The sequence below is a fragment of the Palaemon carinicauda genome, chromosome 40 (genome assembly GCF_036898095.1).
Source record: "Palaemon carinicauda isolate YSFRI2023 chromosome 40, ASM3689809v2, whole genome shotgun sequence".
NCBI classification, from domain to species: Eukaryota; Metazoa; Arthropoda; class Malacostraca; order Decapoda; family Palaemonidae; genus Palaemon; species Palaemon carinicauda.
Genome location: NC_090764.1, coordinates 7,528,491 through 7,548,677, shown reverse-complemented (window position 1 = coordinate 7,548,677; position 20,187 = coordinate 7,528,491). Strand labels below are relative to the sequence as shown.

The 20,187-nt window shown below is 43.8% G+C and overlaps 1 protein-coding gene across 2 annotated transcripts in view; it reads left to right on the top strand.

The window, feature by feature from the left end:
• Tap42 (immunoglobulin binding protein Tap42) overlaps nt 1–15,417 on the top strand; it is a 191,498-nt gene extending 176,081 nt beyond the window's left edge. For both annotated transcript variants that reach the window (XM_068363280.1, XM_068363281.1), the window contains exons 5-6: nt 9,546–9,659; nt 15,049–15,417. In XM_068363280.1, coding sequence (XP_068219381.1) covers nt 9,546–9,659; nt 15,049–15,259 — 325 coding nt within the window. In that variant the 3' untranslated portion in view covers nt 15,260–15,417. The remainder of the gene's footprint in view (nt 1–9,545; nt 9,660–15,048) is intronic.
• Nucleotides 15,418–20,187: the final 4,770 nt, after the last annotated feature.

The window sequence follows — 20,187 nt, the reverse complement described above, 5'->3', positions numbered from 1 at the left end:
CCTGTGGTTTTTCTCTGGGCTTCATGCTTTACTGGAAACACAATCTTCATTCAAATCCTGGTGTAATGTGTACAATGAAAAGAGCTTTACACACTTCTAAAGAGTATGCACACCCAAGATGTCTGCCTGATAGTGCTGGTGCTCCTTCTCTTGTTATGTTTCAGGTGCCCCTAGTTTTTGCTAACTTTTTGCTGAAGAGAAGTGATGCAGTGACTTCATTTGTAGTCTTGGGTTCAGCCCAAAGAGTTTACGAATTATTAGCCTTATGTAGTCATGTACACCATACATCTGATAGTGCAGTAGTTTTCCTTTTTTTTCCAAATTTAATACGGAGAACAATTTAAGGTTAAATGTATGCAATTAGCTTACTAGTCAAGCATTTCCATAGGTCACAAGGTGATGGCATTGGATGTCTTAAATTAGGATAACATAAGCTCAGCTTTATACAATGTTAAAGGTTCTTGGGTTCTGGGGAAGGGTAAGCTTATTTGATATTAGGTAATAAACTTGTATCGTGGTTTAGTTTAGTTAGAGTTCCTTATGAGGAACCTTACCATGATGTATTGGTGTATGTGGATCATATATCTTTCAAGAGAAGCCTCAGACATGGTGCAAACTCAACTTGAATTTGCTTCCATATTTTGCTGTAAGACACTTCAGTTTTTATCACAATGCATCCAGTTTTTACAGAAAAAAACTGTACCCAGTACTTTTTTGTAAAAAGATGCCATTTGTCACCGTAGAAATATTTAATTTTCATAGCCAGAAGTAGCATTGGAGACTGAAGAATTGCAGTCATAAAACATTTGTGTATATTGATGAATTATGTGGAGTAGTTATAAATGTCGACTTGTAGATATTAAAAGACGTAAGGATGTAGAAAAGACAAACTAGCTACATCTACATTCAGTATGCCTAGATCATTATTTACCTTTTCTAACAAGTGGTTATCTGTCATTGCTAAAAATTCAATATTTTTATTCAATGAAAAATTTTATAGAATTATAGGTATAAAGCAACCTATCAGAGTAGATTAAAAGTAAGGAAGTGTTATATAACTTTTCTTGTAAAAGGTTATTGTTCCGTTACTGAAATACAAACCACGCTATTTAATATGGGTAATTACTTTCGGCATAGCTGAAATGACGAGCCATTAGAATTTTAACGAGGGTTTACTACCCCACCGCTAGTTAGTGGGGGGTAGGGAGGGTAGCTTGCTATCTCCCCCCTCACACACACCTGTGCTTGAGCTCACTTTGCTCTCAGCTCGGGTGGTAGTCGGACGTGTCCGCTGTCACCCTCGCCTTCTTTGACAGCCATTGCTAATCTTTTGTTTGCTTTTCCTTTGACAGAGTGTGTGTGAAGTTGACCTCTGCGATGCGTAAGTGTCCTGGTTTACCTGACCGCCCTTGTGGTACGTATATGTCGGCGGTCGAAACGGACCCCCACACCTTGTGTTCTTACTGTAGGGGCCAGCGGTGTGATAAGAATAATGTGTGTGTGTGGCGAGTGTAGGGAGTGGTCTACCTCCCAGTGGGAGAGGTTTTCCCAGCGCCGGAAGACGAAGTCCAGGTGGGATATTTCTCCTTTGAAGGTTTCTTTGAAAGGAGAAAATCCCAAGGGCTCTTCTTCCGTAGCCCAAACCTCCTCCGAAGCTCCCACTCGATCTGTTTCTTCCGAGAAACTGTCGAGTGGTAGCGTAGGCCGTAGTTCTGTTGACCGATCTTGGGGTTTGGGAGAGGGAGTTGCCTCCCATAGCGAGGCAGCTCCTCCTCCTCCCCGGGGGAGGATTTAAATGTAAATTTTACTAATAATTATTTGTTGCAGCTTTGGGGTTCCTTGGGCTTGAGGGTTCCCCCTCCAAGGAAGCCTTGTTTAACATGATCAGGTTGGGGCAGCTGTCAAACAGTCGCCGACTTTAGCAGAGGTTGATCCTTTGTCTATTGTCGACGTTGTTGTGGTAGAGGCTTCCGATGAGTTGTATCAAACCTCTGCTCCTGATGTAGCTGAAGGCTTAGTTCCCCCCTCCGAGCATCTTTCGAGGGAGGAACTAAGTCTAACGGTCTCTCCTGCCGGTGATTCTCTCCCTCGGGGGAGTTCACTCACAGAGACTCCTCTTCGGAGGACTGCTGATAGTCAGCCTGCTGACCCCACGGCCCCCAGAGGGCATATAAGGCGTAAAGCCCGCCTTCCTCTTCGCCGTAGAGGCCTTCCTTCACCTCTCAAGGGTGTTAGGAGGCGCCTCTTCGGTTCATCATCTCCGCAGTCAGCCGCAAAGGAACCTCGCCGTCGTTCGCCGACTCTACCAGCTACATCCCTGGACCTTTCCGCAGATCGTTCGCAATCTCCTTCGGTGGAAGGTCGTCCTCGCAAAGGACACGCCGACCTTCCACCCGCCAGACCTGCTGACCTGCCGTCGCCGTTCCTGGCTGCTGACGCGCTGTGGGTGCCAACTCACCCCGTTGTAAAACGGGCTACGGTCCCTTCGGGGCACAAAGGGCTTTCACACAAATTTATGTCTTAAGTCCCTTACGCGCCAGGTATCCCTGCGTGCCAACGTTCGCCAGCGCGCAACTGCGCACAAGCGCCCGCCTGCTGGAGTTCCTGTTATAGCGCGCCAGCGCTCTCCTGTTCTCCAGCGCGCTGCTGCGCCCCCTCATCCTGATGCGAGCCCCCGTTCTCCTGCACGCCAGTGCTTGCCTACGCGCCGGTGCTCTCCTGCGCGCCAACAATCTCCTGCACGCCCACGATCTTCTGATCTGGGCGCAAAGGGGAAGGTAACCTCTTCCCCTGCTCGCCAGCGCTCTCCAACGCGCCATCAATTGCCGACGCGCCATCGGACCCCACCTGCTCGCCATCCTTCACCTGCGCGCCATCGTGCGCAGTCTCCGACGCGCACCCACGAGTTTGCACACGCGCGCCTTGCGCGCCCACCTCTGCAACCAGATGTGCGCACCCACGCGCAATGGATATATCTCCTGCGCTCGTGCGCCCAACGTTATCGCCCTCACGGGCTCTTCGGACAGATCCTGCGAGCCCGCGCAAACAATCGCCTTCGCGCGCGCGAGCGCTCATTCACCCTTCTGTGTGCCCTCTGCAATCTCTGGCCTGCGCACCATCGCTTGCCCGCGCGCACCATCACCATCGCCCTCGCGTGCCCGTGCGCGCAAACAATCTCCCGCGCGCAACCCCCTGCGCGATACCACGCGCGAGGCTGCAGGACGCCGCGCGGCCAGGTCATTATCATCGCGTTCCTCCCCCCCGCAAGTGCAGAACAGCGCGCTCGCCGGAGGGAGGGAGGATTCCGGATAGGTCCAGTGACTTTTTTCCATCTTCTTTTCAGGCAGACCCTCCTTTGGTAACCCCTCCTAGGGATCGAACGATCCCTTTCCCTCCAGAAAGAGTTTTTGACAGCGCAGCTGTCAGTCAGCAGCCCTGGTTCGGGTCCCTAGTCAGAGCGGTCATGCAGGCTTTTAAGCCAGTTCTCTCTGAACTGGGCCACAAATCGGTGGCAGCTTCGACTCCCCTGAAGAGGAAGAGAGGGGTATATGACGTGGTAACTTGCCTCCCACCATCTCTGTTGGAGTCCTGCATCCCTCCCAGGAGGGAGTCGAAGGACTCCAAGACTTTACCCAAGTCATCCTTAAGGACTAGACCAGAGCCAGCCAAGTACTCGGAGAACGTCCACGAGTCCCCCCAAGAAGAGCCTTTGGGGACAGGAGACTTCGCTGCTAGCCCTTCAGGAGGAGAGCTACAGGAATCAGAGCATGCGTTCTGGCAGGTTCTGACCCTTATGAGGAATCTCAAAGGGTTCGCGGATCCAGAGATTCCCCCTCGTGAGGGCAAGGACACGGTCTTGGACCGAGTATTTGGTACTCAAAAACCCTCAAAGTCCAGCGCGGCTTTGCCCTGGTCTCAAGGGGTTGAGAGTGCCAGAGACAAGGTCGAAGGCAGCTCTCCGAGCTTGCCTCCTCCAGCCGATCCAGCGCCGGTAATAAAACCCTCCCGCCTCCTTGTGTCCATCAGAGGAGGTACTTTGACATCATGGAGGAGACTTGTTTAGCTCTTCCCTTACACCACTCTTTGGAAGAGCTTACCAGGGGAGTCCCTATAGAGAGACTCTCCAACCGGCAAGTATCGTTCTCGGCGACGGAGATCCTTAGCCTGGAGAAGGTGGCGAAGTGTGCCATGCAGGCAACTTCGTGGCTGGACATCTGGCTAGGGTCTCTGGGCATCCTGTTACGATCTGAGGACTTATCCAAAGAGAGTACCAAGAAGGCCATGGAGACCTTTTTACTCTCAGGCACTCGTACAATCGAGTTTCTAGCCCACGAAGTCTTGAACTTGTGGGCTAATACCATCTTGAAACGTCGAGATGCGGTGTCTGAGAGATTCCACCAAAAGGTCCCCAGTACCGAGATCAAAAAAGGCTCAAACATTCTTCCATCTTGGGGAAGAATTTGTTCGAGCCTAAGGACGTGGAGCAGGCGGCTGAGAGGTGGAGGAAGTCCAACCAGGACTCTCTCCTACATAGAGCTTTAACATCGAAGCCCTATAAACCTCCAGCAACCCAGCAACCACGTCCTACCAAGACCACGAAACCGGCAGCTACAGCGAAGACAACGGTGTCGAAGCCCTTTCCTGTCAAGTACAAGAAAGGCAAAAAGTCCTCCAGGGGAGGAAAGAATCCTAGGGGGAGTGGCCGAGGCCGCAAACGCTAGGATTGGCAGTCCCCTTGTATGTCCACCAGTGGGGGGATGCCTACAAAGTTGTGTAAACAGGTGGCAGCAACTCGGGGCCGATTCCTGGACGATTTCCGTAATCAGTCAAGGATATCGCGTCCCGTTCACAGCATCTCTACCTCCCTTGACAGCGAATCCAGTGTTGTTGAGCTCCCTTGTCATGGGATCGGCAAGGGGGCAAGCCCTTCGGGCAGAAGTCGAGACCATTGTTGAAGAAGGGCACTCTCCAAGAGGTCGTCGACGGGTCCCTAGGCTTCTTCAGTCGACTATTTCTTGTAAACAAGGCGTCTGGAGACTGGAGACCAGTCATCGACCTCTCAGCTCTGAACAGGTTTGTCAAGCAGACTCCGTTCAGCATGGAGACAGCGGACACGGTCAGACTTGCAGTGAGACCTTAAGACTTCATGTGTACACTGGACCTGAAGGACGCGTACTTCCAGATCCCAGTCCATCCGTCTTCAAGGAAGTACTTAAGATTCAGCCTAGACAACAAGATCTACCAGTTCAAGGTGCTGTGTTTCGGTCTCTCCACAGCACCACAGGTTTTCACCAGAGTGTTCACCCTAATATCATCGTGAGCACACAGGATCGGCATCCGTCTCCTCCGTTACCTGGACGACTGGCTGATCCTAGCAGACTCGGAGTCATCCCTTCTTCGACACCGAGACAAACTTCTGGGACTTTGCCAAGATCTAGGGATCATGGTAAATCTCAAGAAGTCTTCTCTGCTTCCTACTCAAAGACTGGTATATCTAGGCATGATCATAGACACCAATCTCCACAAAGCCTTCCCATCAGACGACAGGATAGCTAGGCTGAGGAGAGTCGCAGATCCTTTCCTCAGACGAGAAGAGCTCCCAGCCCAATCGTGGTTACGTCTCCTCGGTCACCTCTCATCCTTGGCCCGTCTAGTTCCCAACGGTCGCCTCAGAATGAGAGATCTCCAATGGCGACTCAAGTCCCGGTGGAATCAAGGTCACGATTCCCCGGACGTCATGATCCCTATGGGTCCTGCGGAACAAACGGACCTTCAGTGGTGGGTGACAGACGAGAACCTACGAAGGGGAGTGGATCTTCTCGTCCTCCCCCCGGATTTGATGCTGTTTTCGGACGCCTCAAAGAAAGGGTGGGGGCCCACGTTCTGTACCACAGGACCTCAAGCCTGTGGTCAGAATCAGAAAAGTGCCTCCATATAAATCTGCTAGAAATGAAGGCCGTATTCCTGGCCCTTCAACAGTTCCAACAATACCTGGCTGGTCACTCTGTGGTGGTGATGAGCGACAACACCACAGTAGTGGCTTACATCAACAAGCAAGGAGGTACCTTTTCAGAGCAGCTATCCCATCTCGCAGTAGAGATACTGAGATGGACCGAAGTCCACTCGATTCCACTATTGGCTCGCTTCATTCCAGGCAAGAGGAATGTGCTCGCCGACAGTCTGAGCAGTGCGTCTCAGATAGTGAGTACCGAGTGGTCTTTGGATCTTCTAGTAGCCAACAAAGTCCTGACTTTGTGGGGTTCCCCGACTGTGGATCTGTTCGCTACAGCGCTGAACTTAAAGCTTCCGCTGTACTGCTCCTCAGTCCCGGATCCCAAGGCACTCTGGCAAGATGCCTTCCAACAACGGTGGGACAATATCGACGTATATGCCTTTCCCCCGTTCTGTCTGATGAGAAGGGTACTCAACAAGACCAGAATACATTGTACTACATTGGATCCTCCTCTCTGGTTACGGTTCACTTTCCCTTTGCCTACATACACACTGAATAGTCTGGCATATTCTTTACATATTCTCCTCTATCCTCATACACCTGACAACACAGATTACCAAACAATTCTTCATCACCCAAGGGGTTACTGCACTGTAATTGTTCAGTGGCACTTTCCTCTTGGTAAGGGTAGAAGGGACTCTTTAGCTATGGTAAGCAGCTCTTCTAGGAGAAGGACACTCCAAAATCAAACCACTGTTCTCTAGTCTTGGGTAGTGTCATAGCCTCTGTACCATGGCCTTTCACTGTCTTGGGTTAGAGTTCTCTTGCTTGAGGGTACACTCGAGCACACTCTCCTATCTTATTTCTCTTCCTCTTGTTTTGTTAAAGTTTTTATAGTTTATATAGGAGATATTTATTATTGTTACTCTTCTTAGAATATTTTATTTTCCTTTTTTCCTTTCCGCACTGAGCTATTTTCCCTGTTGGAGCCCCTGGGCTTATAGCATACTGCTTTTCCAACTAGGGTTGTAGCTTAGTAAGTAATAATAATAATAATAATAATAATATTGGTCAATCTATCGATGACCCTTATAGCTCCGCTATGGCATCACGCGGAATGGTTTCCAGACCTTCTGCAACTCCTAACGGAACTTCCGAGAGAACTCCCTCCACGACACGAGCTACTCAAACAACCACACGCCAACATCTTTCACAAAGCCGTAGCTTCACTTCGACTTCACGCCTGGAGACTATCCAGCATCTCCTCACGGAGAGAGGATTTTCACAAGTTGCGAACAGGATGTCTGGACACCTGCGAAGGTCATCCGCAGGGGTCTACCAGGCAAAGTGGCGAGTATTCTGTGGTTTGTGTCATGGAAGGGGTATCTCTCCACTAGATGCCACTATTCCAGCAATAGCGGAGTTCTTCGTGTATTTGCGAGAAGAAATGCGCCTTTCAATCTCGGCAGTGAAAGGCTATCGCTCAGCCTTAAGTCTAGCCTTCAGGCTCAAAGGAGTGGACATTTCTTCCTCGCTGGAACTTTCCCTACTCATACAAAGTTATGAACTTACCTGCCCTCAGTTGGAAGTGAGACCTCCTCCATGGAATGTGGTTCGAGTTCTCAGGTCTCTTAAGAGACCTCCATACGAACCATTACGCCAGGCTTCAAATCGCCACCTAACTTGGGAGACGGTGTTCCTACTAGCTTTGGCCTCGGCCAAGCGAGTCGGTGAACTTCATGGTCTCTTGTATGACATCGCCCATTCAAGGGGATGGGGGGAGGTAACGTTCAGATTCGTCCCTGAGTTTGTTGCTAAGACTCAGAATCCGGGAGTGCCGGACCCTCGGTTCGACTCTTTCCAGATTTCGAGTCTTCGTTCTGTAACAGATGACTCAGACCATCTCCTACTGTACCCAGTAAGGAGTCTGAGGCTATATCTCAAAAGAACGGCTACAGTTCGCCCCCAAATGCAGGCATTGTTTGTGAGCACTGGGAGAACAAAGAGGAGGTTACCAAAAATACTATCTCAGCTTGGATTCGTAGGGTAATCCATCTGTCCCTGAATCCTGACCCTCCTCCATCACGTCGCCCTAGGGCACATGATGTCAGGGGCGTAGCTACATCCCTGGCCTTCAAGAAGAACTTTTCAGTGACGTAGGTTCTACAAGTGGGGGTGTGGAAGCGTCAGACGACCTTCACAGCCCACTACCTGCAAGATGTGACCCACAGGAGGCTCGATACGTTCTCTATCGGCCCTGTGGTGGCTGCACAACAGCTGGTTTTAAACCTCAGGCTCCTTAATGGACAAGTAGCAGAAGGTTGAGGGCATTGTTACCCGGTCTTAGTCTGCATGAATGAAAAGGTTTGTCTGGCCCTTATTCTTTGCTTCATCCTCCCCTCTCTTGGGGAAAGCAGCATCCTGGGTTCTCTGCACAGCTGACCTCGAACCACTGCAGGTAAACCATGTTTCCTTGTGTTCCTAGTACATGTATTAAGCTAATACTGTCACGTCCCCATACCCTGACAAGGTGGTATTGGGAGAGTCCTAGCCTAAAGTTTCCATCTAAAGGACTACAGGTCAACTTCCTAGGACGAGTCACACTTCAGACCTTCACACACAGCTTACGTAGGCCGCAGCCCTTGCGCAGCAAGGTTCTAGTGAGGTGCAGGGACTCCTTATTGTTGAGTGCTGACACACTCAGATACTGAGTCCCCGGGCTAAGCCAAAAGCCAGTACTGGCTGGGACTTGCCACCCTTCCTAAGGGATGAGTCGCCCATATTAAATAGCGTGGTTTGTATTTCAGTTACGGAACAAATGACAAATTCGTAGGTAATTTGTATTTTTCCTAACTATACCAACCTTAGCTATTTAATCAAACTTGCCCGCCAGCCCTATCCCCGGTGAAGTCCTACCTCTCAGCAAAGTGAGCTCAAGCACAGGTGTGTGTGAGGGGCCGGGTAGTAAGCTACCCTCCCTACCCTCCACTAACTAGCGGTGGGGTAGTAAACCCTCGTTAAAATTCTAATGGCTCGTCATTTCAGCTACGCCGAAAGTAATTACCCATATTAAATAGCTAAGGTTTGTATAGTTAGGAAAAATACAAATTATCTACGAATTTGTCATTTTGAATTTGTTTATCTTGGAATAGCTCACACCATCTGATCCATAGATATTTGATGAATACAGTATCCCAGATTATGCAATCCTTTGTGAAACACCAAGTCTAGTTATAGAAATAAATCCTTTGCAGAAATTTTGTCAATTCGGAATAAATTTTGTTGACATATTGTAATTCATTTAGATATGACTTTATAGTAATCCCCATAGAACATCCAAGTAAAGTTGAAAATTTTACCTTAGCCTGGAAGAACTATTTAGTGGTACAGCACATTTCAGAAAAATAAATTGTGTTGTGGTACATACCAGACATTTACATTCCGAGCTATTTCAAAATCATATTAGAACCCATCACGTAAATGAGGCTGTTACACTATTACAAGCCTGTGTGTCTTATCTTCACTGTAGAGAAGCTAATTAAGATTCCTTTACTTATTTGTTGTTGCAAACTACATTATTCTTTCTTTATAGGCCCATCCTCATTACAAGAGATGCTGTGCAGAAAAATGTATTTGGACTAGGATATCCAAGTTTACCATCGATCACTATAGAAGAGTTTTACGATCAAAGAGTCAGAGATGGCTGGTAAGTTAAATTTATTTGAGTACTTTATATTTTGAGTAAACTAAGGCATTGCCCATAAGATTTCTCTAGAGGAAAGTCAAAGGGAGAAACTGTGTTCATGCAATTGTCATATCTTTATTTTACTAAAGCACTCTAATGGCACTCCTAAATATATAACAACTAAGAGTTTATAAAAGACAGCAGAGTGTGTGCTTCCAAGGAGCAAGGGCTACCCGTAAATGATGTATGATCCTACATCTTATCTATCTTTTGATTTGATCGGAATGTTAAGAATATTTTATTGATCAATTATGTTCTTTTTCATTTAGGAGGTCAAGTTCGTAAATGTGTAATCCATATTTTTGCTTCCTGGTCCATTTCCATCCCTCCTTGTCAGATTCTCACTTCATTTCCTCATCTGACACAAGCTTAATATTTTGTGTACCTCTCCTGATTACTTTAAGACTTTGTAGCTACTTGCACAACAGCCAGCTATATATGCTGCAACCCTTAGTACTGGCCTTTCTACTTTATTAATTGTCTCAAAGTTTCGCTTACCACCTTCACAGTAATCTGTTGATACTGTCATGCATACGGATGCTTTTGTTTTCAGAATTTTATCTTGATTTTAATAGATTTTTCTCTGTAAATACCCTTTCACCCTTTCAAAAAAGCCATTGCATGTCAAGTCAAATGCAGCCAATGCCACCATCATTCATAGAGAAAGGCATTGATGCTTCTCACTCCCCAAGTGTATCCCCCCCCTTACTGTTCCTGTAGGTGTCGAGCATTGTCGCCTTGACCACACTCGGTGTTTTGCTTTGTAGCCATATATGATTTCCGCAAGCGCTTAGTTATGTTTTCAAGCAACTCTTATTATTTCCTTCAAAGTTGACTCTTAGCAGGACATTCGATTCTAAATTTCAATGCGTAATTAAAATCTTTGAAAAAATATTCTATGTTTTATTTATGATGATTTTGCTTTCATTACCAAAGCTTGATTATCAAAATTTAAAGTAATATTATAAAGTAATCAGCATAGCCACATATTGCTATTTGTGTGGCTCTCCTTTTTAAAGGAAGCATCCTTTGTTCCATTCAACAGAAGAAAACTATTTAAGAGTACATCCTTGCAAAGTTTCCATTTGGATGGGTCTCCTTCGCTAGATCCTATTTTAGTTGCTATGTTTTAACATCATCCATTATGATTATTATTGCTATTCACCTTCCAACTGTTTCTACATATTGAAAATTTGATAGTGTAGTGCATAGATAGGGTAATTATCTTGCTGGTGTATTGTAAAAGGAATTGGTTAATATTCATAATAGAGAACTGAAACAGTTCAAAAAAGGTAGTAGTCTAGTCTGTATGGTATAAAGGTGAACTCAAGTGGAACAAAACTCCCAATTAACTGATCATACCATTCTACTTCTCCATAATTCATTGTGATGCAGTGATATTAAATGACCTCTCTGATATTTTAATGATGCCTTTCACTCAGTGTGTTTTTCAGTACACTAGTATGTACCAGGATGGATGTTCATCATTAAAGGCAATATCAGGAAGTCTCCAGTAGAGGAGGCAGATGTTACTATTAAAGTGGTCTAGAGATCCAAAGCTCTGTAAGGCATTTTAGAGATGGGTACAAATGTTGTTAACTTGTGCAACAAATCTGACTCTTATTCTGTGCTCAGCATATATACCCCTAGAAGCTTGAACTCTGGATACCCTGTTATAGACATAGGACAATTTTTACTTTTTCTCCATTTAGCATTTGGATGGTTTTCAGCCCAGGTTAAAATTTCAATCAGATTATGCTGATTACATTGATTTAGCCACATCAGGAATTGTTTGGAGAAAACATCAAGTTGGTGATAAACAAACTTCAACCCTCAATCTATATCAGATAAAGTAGGTGTATTGAGAGTGTTATCAATAAGAACGACTCTACTCGGTGATCGCCAGACTGTGGTTCATTGCCTACTCAAACTCGTCAGTCCCTTTAGTGTCTGCAACCTCCCTATCCTCGTGACCTAAGGATGGGAGGGATTTGGGGGAGTCATCAGTAGCCATTGCCCCTGGCCCTCCCTGGTCCTAGCTTAGGTGGAGTGGGCACTTGGATGCTTATCATATGTATATATGGTCAGTCTCCAGGGCATGCCACTGTCCTTTGCCCCTGCCATTCATGAACGGCCTTTAAACCTTCAAATCAGCACCTCTATTTACTTCATTGTTGACATCTTCCTACCTGTGATACTAAATGAAGCGTAGGTCTATGCACAGATCAGCCCTCTCATAAGTTCTAGAAGTACAGGGGCATATAAGTAACTGCTTTCAGAGACCTGAGGGAGCTCTTTGGTTCTACTTAGTCTTGGTAAGGCACCTTATAAGTCTTAAGAGCTGGTCCTTCAGTGCTTGATCAAAGCTTTCAGGCTAGTCATCACATCATTGAGACATGCGTGACTGGCATACCTAGGTAGGTAGGATTACTAATTTTACTCCATTATTTTTTACCTACCATTAGTCAAGACCAATATCCTAGCCTAACATTTAAAGGTTAAAGGTGTCTGGTTTTAGTTCCAGTTCCATCAGAATAGATGCTCACCAGAACGTCAGTCGGGCAAGCTCAACCCCCCACTGTGGTGCCCTACCACAGCAGTGGCCTCCCCAGTAAACAGCTTAAACTCACGGTCCCAGGCGGGTATCGATCTGCTGCCAGGCGAATGCTAGGCAAACTCGTTACCACTGTACTAGCCAGGAGGCTTAGAATTTTTGGGTGCCTCTTGTTTTGTTCTAATGGCTCTTACATTGTAGAGCAGTAGGCGTGGAGAGCTAAGAACACAGCTTTCATCTAGGAGTTGATTTTATGCTGTATGTCTTGTGCCTAGTAGGCACCTGTCCCTTGCTGACCAAGATGTCCTACAGGTGTGCGTCTGTGAACAGAGCAACATTTTTGGCCTTAGGAACCAGAGACACATCTTCCAAGTGACCGTGGCTGCACCACCATTGTAGATACTTCTTTACCGCTGAGGCTTGAAAGGGTAAACATCTGAGAAAGCCACATATTGATAGTTGCAGTTGTAGGTACTTTATCCTGAAGTGGTTTTGCAGAACTGACTTCTGTCATGTTGAAAGGTATCTGGTTGAGGAATGTCACAATTTGGCTGAAGGACTTAGTTGATGTAGGAACTGGCGTATAACTGAGTAGGACTTGGTTGATGTAGGAACTGGTGTATAACCGAGGAGGACTTGGTTGATGTAGGAACTGGTGTATAACCAAGGAGGACTTGGTTGATCTAGGAGCTAGTGTATAACCGAGGAAGACTTGGTTGATTTAGGAACTGGCAGTATAACCGAGGACTGTTTAATGATCATGCCAGCTGAAGGTTGTTTTAAAGCTGTAGAAGTATCAGCAGCCATCCTTAGATACCTTCTTTGTTGTTAGCGCCAGCAAAGTTATTTGAGTTCGGTACTGAAACAGGCAAGCTGTGTAGACAATCCAGGTTGCTGTCTCCATCATTAACCCTCTGGTCATTAAGATACCTCTGAAGTCATATGTTGGACTATAGTGCCCAGACTACCACTTTATAAAGCCTGAATCAAGATGTGGTTGTATGCATGTTGGAGGTTCAAAGATCTCGGAAAGTCCCTCTTCCCAATGGGGTCTACAATCTCATTCTGAACGGGTATGCTGCACAACTTTCTTGTGGACTGAGGTGTATTATTTTGAACTGACACCAGATGGTTTACCTTTAATGTTTATACATGATAACCACATTGGGAATAATTAATGTTGCTCTTGGTCTGGGAATAGTGATGGCTGCATAAAGTTTAACAGGGCCTTATAAGGCTTCTGAGGCCTCTTCCTACATACTCTATGGTTCAGAGATTGAGGAAAGTTGGAGGACTCCCCCACTTCATATATTTTTTAGTCCCTCCTATTGGCCAATGACTTAGTTAAGGTGAGTTTACGGATAGACCCAGGAGTAACAACAACATGCTTCTCAGAATCTCACGCTCTGAAACGCCAACAGAAGGATAAAATGGCCAAAGCCAATTTTTTTTAGAAAAGCAGTTAATAAAGACCTGCCTGTCATCTCGCAGAATACATGTACAGTATAAGAGTATTACTGTATATTTATGGAAAGTTGACTGGACAAAATTTGTAGGGTATAAATATTTGTTCATAGCACTTGTTGGAAGATGGCAAGACAAAAACTTTTAAAAGTAGCTCCTAATTACTGTAAATTTTTTAGATTAAGTGAAAGTAAATGTTTACGAGATAAAAAGCAAAAAAAATAATGGACAAGTGTGAAAATGAATGAAAGTAGACTTTCCAAACTGCAGGACAAACGTTGGGGAAATTCTAATTGCTGTGTCAACAATACCACATATCCTAACAGCCAAAATAGATGTTACCTATCATTTGGTCAAAACGCACATGCATGTAGGGTTGTAGTGCTGGTAGTACAATTCATGAAGTACACCTTTTCTGCTGCTTCCTTTCTTTCGTGATATCCTGTCCTACTTTTAAATTGTAGTCCAACCACATGGATTTCCTTCATTTGCATAGTTCAACTGCATGGTTTTCCCCCATTTACGTAGTCCAACTGCATGGTTTTCCCCCCATTTACGTAGTCCAATTGCATGGTCCCCCCCCCCCCCCCCCCCCCCCCGTTTGCGTAATCCAACTGCTTGGATTTTCCCTATTTGAGTAGTCCAATTGCATGAATTTCCCTATTTGCATTGCCCAACTACATGGATTTCCCCCATTTGCACCTCGGTGCAAAATGTTATCTGACCCTCGTGCCTCTAGCATATGACCCAAATCTAATAAATAAACGTTAATCAAGGCAATGATGAATGAACAGTTCCTCTTTAGTAGCTTTGATGTCTAGAAGGCAAGATAAAAACTTAAGTTCTTGGGTTACCATGGTTTCGACTTACAATTTTACGTGGGTCAAAGATACTTCCCATAAAAGGAATTTTAATATTGTTTGGGTTACTATTTCATTTTATATTAATGTCCTCTTGACTTCCATGGGCTTTTTTTTAAGTCATAATTCCTAATATAAGGCATATAGTGTGTTTTTATATCCTAGATTATGACTACTACATTAGTATAGGCGAGTGACTTCGGCACTTGCATACAATACTGTATTTGAGCATGCTCTGACTTATATCAAAATTCGGGTTACAACGCTTCATAGGAATGGGTCTTAGATGTAACCCGAGGTCGTATTGTTTGTGTCTGGGAACCTCCAGGACCATAAATGACATCTTAGTATGTCTGATAGGCTTGTGACAAAACGCTGAAAGAAGTGTCTTTCATAAATGGCTTTGTCACAAATTTCTGAACAGTGAAATACTGTACAGGAAAAAGAATCATGTTACTTCTAATTATTACAGGTTTCCTGATCCCAGTCTGAGGCAAAATTCACTTCAAGAACGGGCGAGTAAAGATCCCGATAAAGGTAATGAAGAGGAGGAAAGAGAAGAGGCTGAAAAGGAAGAAGCTGAAGAAAGAGATGACCCTGAAAAAATAGCAAGAGAAAGAGAGCGAGACGAATGGCGTGACACCCACAGAAGGGGTTGGGGAAATACATACAATAGAAGCTAAAACAAAACTATTTTAAGGATTTTCTTTTTTATTATTAATTAGCCATACTAATCTAGTAAACAAAGGATTTTATGGCAATTGGGAAAGCTTTTGTGATAATTTTACTCATTGAAAACACTTGTTACTATTATCAGGCAAATAAATCTACATTATGGTCAGAGGAGTTTCAAATTTTAACAGCTTTATAAGGCAAGCAATTCTATTTTTCTGATCTGTGATGTTTTAATTTTGATGGCTTGTAGAGCAGTGCTCAAAGGGGATGCCACAGATTTTTTTGTATCTTGCAAAATTTCGGATGCAATTTACAGTGTTGTTTGGGTGTCAAGTAATGTCAATCCCAAATTATTTTTGTTTTAAATTTCCTATTTATTCCTATCCGTGTGCAAACCATTCGTCCGTCAAAATAGGGAATGGCTTCAGTGGTGTTGGAACAGCTGTTGAAATCGTTAGCCTCGCCCACTCGCCAGTCAGAGTTCAGTTTTGTCTTCAGCCGCAACTTGTACAATCATACTCTATAATGATTTTGAAGCCCAAGTCTTCTATGGCATCATTGGCAACAAACATAACAATGACAGAGACTGCATAGCACCTAATGCTCCTCATTAACTTCACCATTCTACGATGCTTCTGGGTATACGTCCCCTGGCTTGGTCTTGGAGAGTATGCTTCAGGTGCAGTGAGAAATCTGACCTAAAGTAGATCTATGAGTTTTGTCAGGGTTGTTTAGTGTCAAGCGATCACCACACATTGTTGGAAGCCCTTCTTGCAGATTGCCAATGATGAGGGACTAAGGATCCTTGGGTCCTGCAAGCAGGCACTAGTCATTTAAGGGAGCTGGAAGCTAAGGCTAGTTTAATTAGTACCAATGATATCAGTGGTGACACCCCAGAGTTAATCCTTGCAGGTGCATAAAGCCAAGAATGCATCCAAGAAGCTTTCCTCCCCTACGGAAGTGCCGGAGCTGTACGAGCGTAAGGTGGCTCCAGGTTTGTCCATTGTTATTTGCTTTAGTGCCAGTTGCCCTGGGGCCTGTGGCTCTCATACTCTTCCATCTGTTATTGGTGCTAGTGGATGTGCCCACTGCTTCCCCTGTGACAGTGGTTCCTCTTCTTTAGCACTGGAAGAATCAAGAGCAGGCTCTTTTGTGCTTCATGAGACAACTAGAGTACAAGCTTGATAAGACAATTAAAGAGCACAAGCTTCAACTCCTTTGAAGGGGTCAAGGTACCGGCTCAAACTAGAGCTCACTATATCTGGGTTATTGATCCCACTTTAGACTGAAGAATCTTTTGGATGGACTGGTGATGGAGATTAGAAGTGCCAAACATCCTTCACAGTCTTCTATTTAAGGAAGTATCCCCACAAGTAACATCAACAGTTTAGTTCTTAGGCCTATGTTTGTGGCTCTAGTAGTTGTGTAACCATCCCATTTCCCATACGGTATAGGAAGGACTTGTGTGCAGTAATAGGTTTGGTACAAGTTCTTTCTTTCCCCTCACTTGGAAAGGAAGCTTCCGCACCATTACTCGATGGTTCCGACATTGATGTTGGTAAACTGTTTCTCAGCATTAATTTTATTAGACTGGATCTGTAAGTATTCCTTCTTTAACAGGGTACCAGTTACTTAACAAGTAATGCCCAGGCTCTCATCCCTGTGATTAGCTAATTGGGAGTCGAAGCATCTCTCATCCGACCAAACCAGGAAGACTGGCATATTCCAGGGAAGGTAAAGAATCAACCAGTTCAGTTCTAGGGGGACTTTCTACTCACCAAGGAGTGATACTTTCTACTCACCAAGGAGTGATACTTTCTACTCACCAAGGAGTGATACTTTCTACACTCCAAGTAGTGAGACTTTCTACTCACCAAGTAGTGAGACTTTCTACTCACTAAGTAGTGAGACTTTCTACTCACCAAATAGTGATACGTTCTACTCACCAAGCAGTGATACGTTCTACTCACCAAGCAGTGATACTTTCTACTCGCCAAGCAGTGAGACTTTCTACTCGCCAAGCAGTGAGACTTTCTACTCGCCAAGCAGTGAGACTTTCTACTCACCAAGGAGTGATAGTTTTTACTCACCAATTTGTGAGACGCCTTATGTTAAAGGTCATGAGGTTTGTATATACATAGGAACAAATAAATTTGAAAGCAATTCTATTTTTCCTACATACGCAAACCTGAGTCCTTTAAATAAAGTTTCCTCTCTCAGCCCTGAGCTAAAGATCAAAATTGAAGGTTTTTAACAGGAGAGTGGGCTACTCATCCGCGCTTACCACCTGTCGTTAACGATTTCAATAACAGTTCCAGTTCCGCTGAAGGTATTCCCTGTTTTAGTGGAATTGAGGGCTTGTATAGCTAGTAAAACTACATTAATTTTTAACCTTTATTTTAAAATGATTAACTAAAACAAAACACAATTAATTTTGATTTTCAACTGTAGATTTCTATAATGTAAAACAAATATTTTCAAGATTTCATTGCCATCAATTAACTGGATGTTTATGCATTCCAGTTTCCTATTGGCCAGCCAATTATCTGGCTATTTCTACTAGTCAATATCAATAGAAGTTGTCTGAAAATTTCGTAATTATTCTTTACCACAGTACATATAAAAATAATGAAATGCAACTATTTATTTAGATTGTCTAAAAATAATTTAAGTTTTAAAATCTTTATATTGGTTATTTTAACATTTGAACCTAGGTTTGATAAAAACATACATACTTTGTTGAACACTTGGATCCTTCAGATAGTAGACTTGCTTTGTCAATAATTTTAAATGCAACATATGACAGACCATTCTTATAACACATTGTAACAGCTTTCCTTATAAAGTAACATCCTATACATTCATTCATACTTTAATCATATTTATCAAATGTTTATGTATCCTGTTAAAGTAATACAGGGTGTAAGTTAGGTTTTCAATTCGTGAATTGAACGAAACTGTGTAAGGTCACCTTTCAGCACTACTGTACAAATTGAATTACAATAAAAGATTGATAACAAATGTTCACTGGTTATAGCATGACTGTTAACTTTGAAAAAATATTTATACAGGCTAATAATTAACTATGCCATGTTATTTCACAGATATAGAAAGTAGGGGAATTTTAAGTTTTTTTAGTGCTGATTTTTACTTTAAAAATTTACTCTTACGTCTCTGTTTTAAAAAGTGAGCCACAAAACTTTATTCCTTCAGTTTGAGGTACAATAAGTAATTAATTTTTCAGTTTCTGAAACTGCTGATTAAGTAATCTGAGAGCATATAAATGTTATTTCATTTTATATCATACTGATTAACCATTCAAAAATGTTCCTTCAAAAATTGCCTTATGAAATTGCACCGAACAGTTTGGGCCTCTGGAAGTTTTGAGGCTCACATCCAGCACTAAATGGATATAAACATTGTTCAAAAATTTTACAAATATGAAAATTGAGTCCTAAAGTACATTGTTCAGTGGCATAACCTTATTTCGTTTCTAACACTTCTTTATGATGCATCTCACAATCATACCCTTTTGTTTGTCAGGAAAAAAAAAATATTTTGTACAATTATTCAAATTAGAATTTACATAAAAAATTTGAATTTCATTTAAGAACAACCAAACACAAATCAACAAAATTTCTGTCTAGTAGGGTTTTTCACTTGCCAAATACTGTTAAAAATAAACTGAAATTCAATTATGAAAATAATATTTGCTGGAACCTTGGATATCAAAGTACAGTCGGCCCAACTTATTGGGGGGGGGGGGTTAGGTTACAGAGACAGGCGTGAAAATAAAAAAAAATCCGCTAATGCTTGCTGCCTTAGGGTGGGTCAACTCAACCTACTAATTCACGGGACATTTCCCACGTGTAGTTGATTAACACACTAAGTAGCCGACTGTACTTCACTACATTGATTTTACGTGCTTTCTCTCCCTGGATAAGTATTGTGTTACTGTAAGAACACACTTCAGTGACTGTACACAAGTGTACTGTACATACAGAACATAAGACTATGCATACCACATGTCATCGCCACCCTTATATGTAAATACTGTTGTATCGAAACACTGTTATTACTGTATAGAAACTCTTGCTGAGACTGTAGTGTATATTACTATAATATGTATTCAGTACTAGCAGTACAGTACACCTTGACTAGCTAAGTTAACACCCGTAAGTGATCTCTTGATCTCTGTTTTCAGCAGGTTGACATGCACCTTTCGAACTCGCTGTACTCTTAGCCCATATCGACATTACCAATATAGGGTACGGTATTTTGTATACAGTATTGTACAGCAGTTGATATAACAATAACGCTAATACACAATGAATACACTAACACAATAAAAATTAAAAGAAAAACTATCGATATAAAGCCACTTGACTTCACCAGGAAGAGTTGGCTCTAGAATCCCAGAGACTCGTCTGGAACAAAATTGAGCTCGTTTTCCAACTTCCCTTCTACCTCCCTGCAAGGCCAGGGCTTTTTGAAGATGAAGGATTGAGCAAGAACACTATCGGTACGTGAGGTAGAGGGGTCGATGGTACAAGAAAGGTAGTAAGTAATCGTCCCTAAGGGCACTCGCTACTAAAGGCTCTGCCAGGTTGCTCAATGGATTGAGAGGGTTGTGCATAAACAGGCTTCCTTTGGGTGGAGGAGGTTACGGGCAGTCCTCATTTGGGTAAGGGGGCAAATCACCACTGGGGTCACCTCACCTAAAAGCCCTTTATCACTGGTATCACCTCAGGAGACACCCAAGGCGAAGTAGCCTTAGCTACCAGCATTTTTAACAAAGCAATGGAGGGCTTATCTGCCAGACCTATGCCTTCCTTATTCAAACTATTCCATAGCAACAGAAGATTCCAACCTCTGGTGGGATGCAGCATTCACTGAATCCCACACGCCACCAGAACCTTAAAAACCCACCGATGCA